Source organism: Hipposideros armiger, unplaced genomic scaffold (genome assembly GCF_001890085.2).
Source record: "Hipposideros armiger isolate ML-2016 unplaced genomic scaffold, ASM189008v1 scaffold_386, whole genome shotgun sequence".
Taxonomy (NCBI): domain Eukaryota; kingdom Metazoa; phylum Chordata; class Mammalia; order Chiroptera; family Hipposideridae; genus Hipposideros; species Hipposideros armiger.
This window is the reverse complement of record NW_017731736.1, coordinates 752,856-766,474: the sequence shown is the minus strand read 5'-3', so window position 1 is coordinate 766,474 and position 13,619 is coordinate 752,856. Positions and strand designations below refer to the sequence as shown.

The 13,619-nt window shown below is 34.2% G+C and overlaps 1 protein-coding gene across 3 annotated transcripts in view; it reads left to right on the top strand.

Moving 5' to 3' along the window:
- Positions 1-13,619, top strand: part of MOB1B (MOB kinase activator 1B) — a 50,872-nt gene that overhangs the window by 26,237 nt on the left and 11,016 nt on the right. For all 3 annotated transcript variants that reach the window (XM_019663227.1, XM_019663226.1, XM_019663225.1), the window contains exons 2-5: positions 3,358-3,524; positions 7,787-7,880; positions 10,181-10,314; positions 12,677-12,840. In XM_019663227.1, the coding sequence (XP_019518772.1) occupies positions 3,470-3,524; positions 7,787-7,880; positions 10,181-10,314; positions 12,677-12,840 (447 nt within the window). In that variant the 5' untranslated portion in view covers positions 3,358-3,469. The remainder of the gene's footprint in view (positions 1-3,357; positions 3,525-7,786; positions 7,881-10,180; positions 10,315-12,676; positions 12,841-13,619) is intronic.

Sequence of the window (13,619 nt, the reverse complement as noted above, 5' to 3'; positions counted from 1 at the left end):
GGTACTATTTCCTTCTTCTTTATAGCTGAATAATACTCCATTGTGTAAATGTACCATAGTTTCTTAATCCAGTCATCTACCGATGGGCATTTCGGTTGTTTCCAAGTCTTGGCTGTTGTAAATAGCACTGCAGTAAACATAGGAGTGCGTATATTTTTTTTGAATTAGCGTCTTGGGTTTCTCTGGATAGATACCCAAGAGTGGAATTGCTGGGTCATACGGTAGTTCCATGTCCAGTTTTTTGAGATGCCTCCATACTGATTTCCATAATGGCTGCACCAATCTGCAGTCCCACCAACACTGCACCAAGGTTCCTTTTTCTCCACAGCCTCGCCATTCAGCTGGTCTTTTGACCCAGAAATAAGGAGCAGTAAGAGTATCCCTTCCAGGGTGGGGTGAATACTGGTGGAAGTTTCAGGTAACAATTGAAGAAAAAGCTGAATATACTTTGAACCATCGTGCCTGAATATACTTTTAAAAAGGAATGTTTTAAAAATGTAGAGTATTGCAATGGTTAGGTTGCCTAAATAAAGCAGAAAGGTCAGAGAAGGAAAATTAGAGGGAGAACTTGAAAGTATTTTGGAAGTATGAATGTACATGGAAATGAGGAACAGAGAAGGGAGTACACAGGAAACTAAAACCATTTTATAAACATCATCTTACTTCTAAATTATACCCTTTTGTAAAATGTTATTTTCCAGACTTTCACAAAACAAAATAAAGAAATTGAAGCACAGATGAAAATTTGTGGTTTCCTACATAACATGAGACAAAAATAGCAAAATGAGGAATGGAACCTTGTTTTCTTTTCTTTACTTTTTTTTTAAGCTGAGCCATCCTGCCACCTGTTGGCAGCTCAGCGGCAGCTCAGCTTGGGCCGGGCATCGAACCGCTGTTGCTCAGAGCTCAATCTCTTGCGCGAGCTCTTAACCAAGTGAGCCACTCGGCCGGCCCTGGAACCTTGTTTTCTTGATGTCCAATCTATCCCCATGATTCTTCTGATATAACCTGAACTGTGATGTAGTTATAGCAGCAAAAAACAAAGCAAAAAAATTTTTTTTAAAATCTGTTTTGAACTTAATGTGTAAAAACATTTGTTTCCAAAGTAAGGTTATGTTTTTTTGTGCATCCAGCCTTAGGAGATGAATTGAAGGTGGCAATGGGCGTTGCAAGAAAGCTTTGGACATTGTACCATCATTTCTTTGTTTTTACTCTTGTCATTCTGGTTCAGGAAAAGGAAGGGTAATGAAAATACTAACATTTGCACAGCATTTTACATTTTTAAAAACTTTTTCCACATATATTTTCTCATTTTACAGCTGTTCTAGTCGTGATGTTTTGTTATTTCTATAGGTTTTCACTGTTAAAGAAAAAATAGGCCCAAGAAAGGTGGGTAATTTACCTGAGGTAGCATAGCTGATAAGTGTCAAAGCTGGCCTCCACAAAATCAAACTCAAAATTTTTTTTGTTTTCTACCCAAGTATAAGATTTTATGAGGTTGATTTACTTATCTTTGTGGGGCATCAATCAAGAAAACAAGTGGAAGCCTAAACCTTGAGAGCAGAGTGATTCAGTAAGTAGATGATTTTCGGGGCAGATGAGACTCTGACCCTCCTGTGTGCAGGCACAGCTGATGTCCTTGTAGTCCCCCTGTACTCCACCAGCACTTTTCAGAGCCACTTGTCACATCTCCAGTTGCTGCATCCATCTGAGCTGCGGGCTAATTAAAGGGATTGTACTTCACCTACAAGCTGCCTGAAGAGCTAGTTTTGTAATTAATCACACATAAATTAGTGAAATGGCTTTTCATAAAAAATGTTGGTGAAGTTTGTTTCTCCTAAATTTTGATACTCAAAGGGTGAGAAGAAGCAGGAAAATGAAAAAAGCCTCAAGCTCAGTAGTCATAATGATCTTTTCTGTTTTTATATTTTAGAGATGTTGGGAGGGAATGTGGTGTTTAATGCATTATTGGATTAAACTGAAGCAGGGTTCCACACTCTAGTGTGGGTCCAGAGCCTGACTGTGTCTAATACTTGACTTTTGGGTTTATTCTGAGCGCACTGGAAAACCACTGAATGGTTTTAATCAGAGGAGTAACATCATCCGATTAACTTTAAAAGAGATACCTTGGCTGTTGAGTAGAGGGAGGTATCTGTGGGGAGAGAGGCCTTTGTTAGAATTGAGGAGCATCAGTTTACTCTTAATTAAACATCTGAGTAGAGACTTACATTGAAATGACAAGTCATTACCTTAGAGTGAAAAATACCTGTCATTTGAATTGGATATTTGGGTTGACTGGTGGAGTCTTAGTTTATTTCGGATCCTCAGTACTTTGTGAACGCTCTTCATGTGATTATAATATGCTGCCGGGTTTGAGAGCTACCACTTTAACTTGGGGAAACAAGGGAGAGATATTGGGGGTACGTCTGGGAGAAGAGGGTAATGAGTGAAAAGCTATGGAGAGGTTGGAAAGCATAACTGTTGTTTACGTGTCCTTTTTTGAATTCCACTTTCATATTCATATGTTCAAATGTCTGAATGTTTTGGTGGTAGGAATTTAGTAACATTAAACTTTATGGAGTTGTCACTTAGCCAAACTCTAATTCATTCTTTCCTTTCTGTTCCTTTTCATATGAAGAGAAGAAAGGGAGTACTGAGAAGGGATGGCTAGGATATAATACAATTAGATAAGAACTTGCCGGTATTAACAGAAGAATCCATCTCTTAACTCTTAAAATCATTTCTAAGACTAGTTTCATTTGATCCATTTAAAATATATAAGTGTGAAAGTTGAACAGACCAACTACATTAATGTCTAGCTACCTATCTGCATACCTGGAATTCTGGACTGAAATTGCCGATGCTTCCTATAATTGCGTAGAAGAACATGGAGCTTTTCTTTCTTGCTCTAGGATTTTGGTGTTTTATTAATATAAAATTGTATCTTTATGCTTTTTCTATGATGGAAGCAAATTATATTAGGACGAGGGACTTAGAATAGGAGTGAAAAGGAATAAAATAACAAGATAATCACAGAAGTAATTTTTTGTTTTTCTAGATTACAGCATGTAATCTTGAATTGTTCATTGATTATGAATAGCTGGATAAAAATTCATTTTCTTCTGGGAAGTTGCAGTAGGGAATATAGAGAAGTTTTGTAGGAGTTTGGGTTTCGAACATAGTAGTTACAGCAGTTATATTGCTAGGATTTAATGTAGCCAATACAATTCAGGGCTGTTTATTTGTAGACATTTAGGGTCACCTGTATGTTATTTTATCCAGTAATATAGTATAGTAAACTCTGTTGAAAGTCATGCCTTAAATATTGAAGTGCCCTTTTTTCTTGTCTATTTATAGTGGTAGCCGCTCCTCTAAAACGTTTAAACCAAAGAAAAACATTCCAGAGGGTTCTCACCAGTATGAGCTCTTAAAGCACGCAGAAGCCACACTCGGCAGTGGCAACCTCCGGATGGCTGTCATGCTTCCTGAGGGAGAAGATCTAAATGAGTGGGTTGCAGTGAACAGTAAGTAGCCTTTCTATTTCTTTTAGACTCTACATTAGGTTAGTACCTTCACTGTAGGTGAGTTTTGGGAAGCTGTGTATTCTAGAATCCAGTTAGCAACCTAATAGCACAATATAGTGATACCTCATTCCACTTTAGCCTTTGTTATTTTATTTCTAAATATGGAGTTTGGTGGAATTCTTGTCTCCTGTTATAATGAAATGCAAAGCATAGATTTACTATCTTCAGTGGAAAAAAATGGTAATAACAGCAATTAATACTTATGGAACACTAATTATGTCTGGCACTCTGCTATTCTTTCTACATGGATTATTTTATTTCATCTTTACAACCTCATGATGTAGATACTATTATTATGCCCATTTAATATAGATAAGGAAGCTGAGGCAGAAAGATTAGTAATTTGTCTAGGTTATACAGCTATTAAATGGCAGAGCCTGGGCTCCAATATAGAGCTATAGAATTTCAGACACCGTACTTGAACCGCTTTTAACCACTATGCTAAATTGCCTCTTTCAGTAGCATATTCAGTGATTTCCCTAAATTATGCTTTAAAAAAAATTTTAATAGTGAGCTTATGAAGTTAATAAAATATGTTTATAAGATAGTCTTAATGCCTAGGAAGAAAAGCACGTAAGTAAAAAGTAAATATATTATTGGGAATTAAGCCAGAGAAAGTTGAGGAATAAAAGTGGTACTTTTAATAGTCAGGATTTTTCAGTATTAGTGAAGAAACTACTAGAAATTTATAATTGGGGGAATTTTATATGAATCTAGTAAAAATAAAATGAAATTTAATTGAAAACATACAGTACATGTCTAGGCTTTGATTAAGGGAAAGCAAAACTACTTTTCTTGTAATATTTAATGGTATCTTATTATAATTTGAAATGTATCATAGGATTTATAAATGGAGCTGCCACCCACTGATAACTTTTAGGAACCAGAGGATTTTACTGAGATATCTTAAAAACTTACTTGTGACAGCATTTGCATAAGAGCAGTATTTATTATAATGTGGTTGTCTTCCTGGACAAAGAGAGTTTAATTACTAAAGAAATAAGTGATTTTTTTGCTTTATGGATGAGACTCATCTTACCAATGAAATGGTTCTGTGACATTACAAAGACAGTATTCAGAATAAATTTCCAATATATGTGTACATTCTTTTTTTTGTACTTGTTTGTGCCTTTTTTGAACCATTTAAGAACTCATAGGGCCGGCTGAGTGGCTCAGTTGGTTAAGAGCTCGCTCAAGAGTTTGAGCTCTGAGCAACAGCGGTTCGAGTCAGCCCGAGCTGAGCAGTCGCTGAGCTGCCAACAGGTGGCAGGATGGCTCAGAAAAAAAAAAAAAAAAGAACTCATTTACTGATTTTAAAAGTCTAAAGAAGGCAGGATTAATCTCCTGTACATGAGATTCTGACTTGTAAATATAAAAGCAGATCATCATTTTCTGTCTGTATTCTCTCTGTCTCAGTTGCTAGAACTGAGTGCCTGTACTACTGAAATGCTTAGAACTTCAGTAACTTTTAAAATTCTACAGGCATTTTGCAGTAATAGCTGTATAAAAATTATTTTAAATTGGGGAGTTAGAGCATCGCATGAGAACAGGTAATTCTGCCTTGAAAATATAGCATTTGAAAGTTCTGGATTCTTAAATTTTCCATATTTATAGTAATCTTCCTAAATGACACTTGATGAGGTAAATAGAATTTGAGGCTAGACAGATATTTTCACTCACTGACAGTGATTAAGTAAACATTTTGGGTACATAAAAGGTAAAGGGAATTTGTTGATAAGATTGGCATTTTAATGGCTTTTTGGCTTCAGTTCATTTGCCAGATGAAGATAAATGGTAGAAAGTTCAACAACTAATCTCACAGCCAAAAACCAGAGCCTGGTTTTGAACATTGTTCTGCTAGAAAGAGTGACAGCTTAAAGAAGATAGAAGAATACTTACCTGGCAGGGGAGGAGATACCATGATCATGAAGAAGATAGAAGATTCAGTTTTAGAAAAAGCTGGATGGATGACATATAAATTTATGTGGCACAGAATCCTAAGGCCATATCTTGGTTTTTGAAAGGAAACTAACATTTACAAATGCCCACTTTATGGTAGACACACATTTTTTAGCATTGTGTATAATAAAACCAATTTTAAAAATAGGAAACTGAGGTTTAGGGAGGTAACTGGGAACTATGGGATTCAAACTTGTCTTATTTCAAAGCCATTGGTTGTTCTGTGTTGTTGTGGAAGACAACTTAAAAATTATTAAGTTGCAGACTCATTACTTAGTAAATCATAGCTCTTTGAGAGGTAAGAGGTAGAGGAAAACTTGTTGGACTACATTTAGTATAATGCTTATTATTGTTCTACTTTCATGAGCAGTTAACTTTGACTCCTTTTAAAGTCAATGTGTTTCTTCTGCTGCTCCAGAAAGTCTGAATTAAAAAAGCAAAGAGCTGCTCATGGGTAATTAATGGGATGAAAAGAGATTTTAGCACTGCATAAATAAAGTGGGAATAGGCGCTGAGCTCAAAGTCAACATATGTAGTATTTATATTTATATATATGGATAAATGCTCCTTTTCTGCTTGAGAAACTTAAAAAGATATATTTTTGCCCAGGATAGTATAGGCAATAGGGTATTAGAGTCTGGCTAGATAGATGTCAGTAGTTATTAGAACACTCCTTGTGGTTTCCTTGAGTTAATTTGTACCAAGTTCTCATTGACTGCTTTATAGCAAAAGAAAGGGCACACTGAGGGGAAACTGTTTGCTTCTACAGCTTGTACTTCTCTTTATAAAAAATTCAAGTGATATTTCCCCTATTAGCTTGTCAACTCAATGAGAATATGGGATTGAATCAGTTTGTTTCTTATTCTTAGAGGATGACATAGTTTCTGGCCATGTGGTGGGTCATGCAATGTCTGGGAAGAGGTAAACATTAATTTTTGTTTGGGGTTTTGTTATATCAAGGTTGCGTACGCTGTGGTCTAGGACAAAGGTTAGCAAACTTTTTCTTGTAAAGGACCAGTTATTAAACATTTTCGGCTTTACTGCCCATATGGACTCTGTCACAACTATTCACCCCAGCTGCTATTGTTCAAAAGCCATCATAGAACAACCAAATAGGCATGGTTGTATTCTCATAAAATTTTTACAGATCTCTTTCTTTTTGCACGTGTGCGACCGGCTGGAGCTCTGGCTGGAGGTGTGCATTCTTACACTGCTGTGGTGGTTTTGTTTCTTTTTTCTTTTCCTGAATAAACCTTCTTTTGGTGGGGAAAAAAAATATTTACAAAAACAGGTGATGTGCCAGACTGGGCCTGTGGTCATAATTTACTGACCATTGCTCTAGGGTAAGGCTAAAATAATAGTAAATGAATGTATAATTATCTAGCTAATAGAGGAGAAAAATAGAATAATAAAAATTAATCCTAAAGAATTTAAGAAAGAAAAGAAAAAGAATCATAATAGGATACATAGATAGCAAATAGGAAGATAGTTAAATTGAAATCCAAATAGTAATAATTTGTATTAGATGAGTAAATTGAAATCCAAATAGTAATAATTTGTATTAGATGTAAAGGACAAATGCTTCAATAAAAAAGGGCAACTATTGTGTCAAGATGATTATAAACAAAAAAATCTAAATTCTGTTTCCAGGAAACATACTTTATACAGATACAGGTTGAAACTAAAAACTTAAATACTAATCTAAAGAAAGCTGATATAGTCATGTTAATATCAGATAAAGTAGACCCCCCCCCAAAAAAAAAACCAATAAGGAGGAAGATTTTAAAATCATAAATGGTTGAGTTCACAAAGAATATATGCTATTCTGAATTTGTCTTTAATAACATTTCAATAATATATTAAAATCATTTGACTTAACTAAAAGAAGAAATAGACAAATCCACAGTCATAATGGGGGATTTAAACACTTCTCTCAGTAATGGATAAAAGTGTAGAAGAAAAAAATCAACAAGGAATTAGAAAAATTTGAGCAACATGATTAATAGACGACCTGAGACCACATGACCTAAATACCTCAGATTACACACATGCCCATTTTCAAAAATTGAAAGGATTGAATTCATATAACATACGTCATTTGACCATAGTGGAATTTAGCTAGAAATCAATAATAAAAAACAAGGAAATCTATGTATGTGTGGAAAGAACACTGATAAATCTAGATTCTGCTTGAATGAAATTAAAATTTAATGTTTTACTTATAGCTGATGTTTTCTTTGTAGCTGTGGATTTCTTCAATCAGATCAACATGCTTTATGGAACAATCACCGATTTCTGTACAGAGGAAAGTTGTCCAGTGATGTCAGCTGGCCCAAAGTAAGACATGGCTCATGATCATTTCTCATTTTTACCTTATTTTATAGTTCTTAGATAAGAAGAAAATTTCTGACCATATACTTTCTGTACTTAGTATCTCCTTTAGTGGTTTATCAGTGAGTAATATATTGGGTTGTCAGAAAAGTCATGACACATTTTTGCAACGAAAAACATAGAAAAAATACTATATGACTTTTCCGACAACCCAATATTAAGTCTAGATTCCTGAGCCTGAACCTTATGGCCCTTCCTGCATTGCCCTCCATTCTGCCTTTCCTCTGTTCAGTTATTATGTATTTCCTCTGTTTTATCCAAACTAGATTATTGGAAATGCGTTGCTATTCTCTCCATTGCTTATACTCTGAAAATTTGCTGATTCTGTTCTTCTCTTGGTTATTTTTCTTTTCTTCCCTTCCATCCTATCAGCTTCTGTTAATATTTTAAAAGATCTTACCCATCTTCAGGGCCCACATCAAATGCTTCCTTCTGATTTCTTCAGACTAGATGTGATCTTTCTATTTACCTTTTTTGTCTTTATGATTACATTTCTTTGTTACATTATACTTTCAGTATTTATACATGTCTTATTTAACCTGTTAGATTTTTTCTTCTAAATCCCTTTTGGTGCAAGAACAGTGCCTGCCAGTTACCACTCAATGTAGCTTGGATCAATAAGTTTTTGAAAATGGCTTTTATTATTACTATGGCTGATAATAACAATGATAGCTACCATTTATTCAGTGCTACCTAAATGTAAGGCCTTTATACAACAACCCTATGAGGTAAGAAAACTATTTATCTCATTTTATAGGAAAATAAATCGAGTCTGAGAAAGGTTAATAAGTATCACGTCCGAGGTCCTATTATCTAGAAACAGCAGAACCAGGATTGAAATCTATGTCTCTTTGATTCTAGTGTCTGTACTCTTAACTGCTACAGTGTATTATTTTCTTATAAGAAATGTTGATATTTACAAGGCATATAGAGAAAAGTTTTAATTTTAGTGCTGACTTTCCATAAAGTACATTCTCTCTTCCCAGTTGTATACAAGGTGGGAATATGAAAACAAAACAAAAAAACTGGCCACACTTACTAGTGCTTAGGAATATTATCATTATAAGTAGTGAACTTAGATTGCTAGCCACTTATTGTACTAATACTTTCATTGCTCAGAATATTTTTGGTAACATTTCAATTGCAGCATCAGACTCATAGTTTATTTATTGACCAAATTTACGTATTGAACAAAGTATTACCTAGTTAGGTCATCTACCTTATTCCTCAAATTGACTCCAAATGAGTTTAGATGTTTCTCAGAATCCAGCCCTTTTAAAAAGAATTGTGTTTGCCATCATCAAAGATGTTCAAAATAATGTGCTTTGAGTATTTCGTAAGGTAATTTTTGGGGAAAAGAACTTATTTCAAATGTATTGAAAATAACTTATTTTCAAACTATTTTAAACTTTGAAACTTCAAATAATTTTAAGTGTACGTAACAGCTGCCAGAACAGCAGAAAGAGCTCCCATATTCCTTTTACCCATATTCCCCAATTATTAACATTTTACTCCATTTGCTTCATCACTCACTCTCTCTGTATACTCATTAACGTTAATTTTTGTGAGCCTTTTGAGCAAGTTGTAGGCATTAGGCCCCTTTACCAATGCATATTCAATCATGTATTCTCCAAAAACAAGGATACTTTCAGAGACACCATTTGCATTTCATCACCTGTCTCAACAATATTTCAGTTTTTCATTTCTGGTCATTTGAGTCATTCTCTTATTCATTCATCTTACTTTGTAGCTTCCCATGATATTTTCTATCCATAATCCAAAATTCAAAGCCCCAAGTTTAAAAGAAGTGTACTGCATAAGGAGAAATGTTTTTTAAGGAAGAAAAACAACCATAAAATTTAAATATGGTCATCACAGATGTGGGAAGTAAGTTAGGTTTTCTACTAAGGCAATGTATGAATGTACTAAATGTACTAAAATATGAATGCTATATATGAAAGGAAGCTGTATAAAAAAATTAGAACATGTGAGGAGAGCATAGAAACACAAAAATGAGTTTGATGGAATATGCTTAGTTTGGATTGTGAGAAGCAAAATAGTCCAGTAGCCATTTAAAAATGCCAAATTTAAATGCCAAGTGCGAAAATCTTTATTTGGAGGAGTAGATTGTTTAACATATGTCCTGTATATACATTCATAATACATATACATTTATAATACAAAAAACATACATGCTATGTAGGTATATACTGACATTTTGTGTGCTTTTTATCTTTCCAATACAGATATGAATATCATTGGGCAGATGGAACAAACATAAAGAAGCCTATTAAGTGCTCTGCTCCAAAGTATATCGATTACCTGATGACTTGGGTTCAGGACCAGTTGGATGATGAGACATTATTTCCATCAAAAATCGGTATAATTTTTTTATATAATTGGGATCCATCATGATTTATCTAATTTTATATGTTTGTAGAGCTTATTGACTCTCTATTCCAGGAACTATATTAGATTACCATACCTATCAAAATATTTCTAATCCTATACATTTAAAAGTGTCCCATCTTTTTTATACCAATTTATTATGAACATTAAGATAAACCTCCCAGTAATTTTAAACAATAAGAAGATCACTGTATTTGGACAGTAACAATCTGGACTGGATATTGGGTAGGCAGCTAATATCGTCTGCAACAGTCATGTCCATTTCTTGTTTAGGGAAATAGTTTATATGACTTACATCCAGTTTTATATTTGTGACAAATAGGGAGTTTGAATTTATGACCGGATAGTGTGAATCTTACAAACTGTGAAATCAAGCTAGGTAGAAGAAAACAAAATTTGAAGAGTTGGTCTCTTATCAATTCAGTGACTTTTGCTTTTTTATATTTGCTCTTAAGGGCTGGCCTCTGAAGTGGGAATTTTCACATCTAGACAGTTCATATGATTTTACCTTTTCAAACTTCTTACAACTATGTTTCCTGAAAAAAATTAGGTATTTGCTCTTCTAACAATAAACAACTTTTTGACTTTATGGGTTTAGCTTTTGGAGGAAGGATGTGGTGGAGGAGATAGTAATGTAAATAGTTGTTATTATGGATTGTTTTAAATACATTTATTGAATGTTTTCAGTACTTTGGAGCATTTATAATAAAAGGTCTATTTTTCACAACTGCATTACTTATATACATCGTAATGGTTTTGGATAAGTGCCCTTACCTTATCTTTTATCTCCCATAATAGTATATTTTTTAACTTTTTATTTTGACCCAATTTCAGACTTTTAGAAAATTTGCAAGAATTGTGCAAAGAATCCCTGTATATCCTTCTGGATTTTTTTAGTTGCCAACATTTTACCACATTTGCTTTCTTTCTTTGCCTTCCTCCCCCCGCATTTTTTCTTTTTCCTGAACTGTTTGAGAATAAATTGCATATATGATACCCCTTTATCCATATGTGCTTCAATGTGCATTTCCTTAGAAAATCACAGCATTAACTATCAAAATCAGGAAATTAACACTGATACAAGACTGTTGTCTAATTTATAGATTTTACTCAGATTTTAAAAATTTTCCTAATAACGTCCTTGATAGCAAAAGAAAATTTTTAACATTTCTTTGCATTCAGTTGTCATGTCTCAGCCTTCTTTAATGTAGGATATGTGTACTTCAGTCTTTTTTTGACTTTCATGACAATGATATTTTTGAAGACTGTCGGCATACTGTTTTATATAGTATCTCTTCATTTTGGTTTGTCTTATATTTCCTTGTGACTGATAATATTTTTAAATGAGTGGTAGGTAATGTGATGACATTCAACCCAGTAATTCATGTATTTGGCTTATGTTTTGCCAATCAGGATTATTTAACAAGTGTAACAAAGTGTATGAAAATTTGTGTTTTTCTAGTTTTATATTTGTTTAATGTTATAAAAGTGCTGTAATTCATAACAGTGAGCCTAATTAAGCAGAGACTGCATCTATTTTTAGAATAAATGTAGACCTGGAGTAGTAATGTGATAATAGAAAAAAAGTTAAAAAATATACTGTAAGCCCCAGCCTCTCCACACAGCTTGCTGACAGTGCCACCCTCGGTCAGGTTCATAGATGAAGTTTGTGTATATCTTTCTAGACTCTAGATTCTACAGGTGATCTGATTTCTGGAAATGGTCTAAGTTATGTCTGACTTTTTTTATACTTTTTATGTCTGACTTTTTAAATGAAAGGGTAAAATACTATAAAATGGGGGTTTTATACCTTTTATCTCTTCCACCAATTTTTAATAGTTTGAGGAATCTGTAAATCACTGGTCTCTGCTTCTTAAAACAAAACTTTAAAAGAGGAACATGTGTGTATGTGTATATATACTGCAAGCATTTTAAACAAAAATGAAAATGGTTAGTACATTATTTGTGTTCAGCAAATATTTGTATTGAGACATTGAGACCTGATGTTGTGAAATCTGAGGATCTGAGTGTGAGTTTTAGCTCCATTTCCATCTTAGACACTTATTTGTTTTATTTTATTAAAGTGGTGGTATGTTAGAGGCCTAAAGGGCTATACTAAAGACTAGTTCTTATTCCATAGAGGCTAGTACTTTATTTTCATTCATCATATGTTGAGAACTTTGAAAAGCACAGTGGGTGTATTAAGTAGTAATTTATAAATACTTGTTCTTTTTAGCCTTGTCTTGGTAATTTAAGTTGCTATTTGGTGATAAATTCATATTACTTTGTTCCTTTGTCTTACTATTGATAGATTGGGTTTATCTATTTACTAGGTGTCCCGTTCCCGAAGAATTTCATGTCTGTGGCAAAAACTATACTCAAACGCCTCTTTCGGGTTTATGCTCACATTTATCATCAGCATTTTGACCCCGTGATCCAGCTTCAGGAGGAAGCACATCTGAATACATCTTTCAAGCACTTTATCTTTTTTGTCCAGGTAAGTTGAATTAGAAGGCCTTTTTTGCTCAGTAAGAGCAGTTAACTGCAGAGTTCTGATGTGAATACTGCATTCATACTGTCAGGATAAAATTAGCCATCTCTCTCTAGTCTTCATCCTCTAATATACTTGCCATAATGATACCTTTTGTTTCTGAATTCCATTCATCTTCACGCTGGTGGAGTGCAAGTCTAAAATGGACCTCAGAAGTAGTCTTGCCTATTTGGATTTGCTTCAGTTAATGGGCTATTATGGAATCTGGCTAGTTTGGCAGACCTATAGATGAACTTGGTCTCTTAAGCTTTTTAGCATTCCTCCCATTCCTCTTTACCCTCAATTCCTGTCTACCATGGAACTTTTTTAGTATACACTCTGCCCTAGAAATGGGCTTTGAATATCACACTTTTTTCCCCTTTAAAAAAAATCATTCTGAATAATTTTTAAGTTAGGTACTGTCCATTATGCCCAAAGGGGAAAAAAATGTCCCAAAGACCGTTGCTATTCCAGAGGTCCATTAGTCTTTGATCTGACTCCTTAGTCTTTGATCGGCCTCCTCTCCTTTCTTTAGTTCTCAGATAACTGGCCTTAGAGATGAGATTAAGAAGAGTGACGGTATTCTTACCCTGCTATGAAAATTACAGGACAGCCAGGAGTAAAAAACAAGTGGAAAAGATAAACTAGCTAACCAGCTTTTTTGTGTGTGTGTGGAGACTGAGAGAGGAGATGGTAGGCAGGAAAGTCCAAGGCTTGACTCTCTTGTTGTTTTTGTATATCTGTGG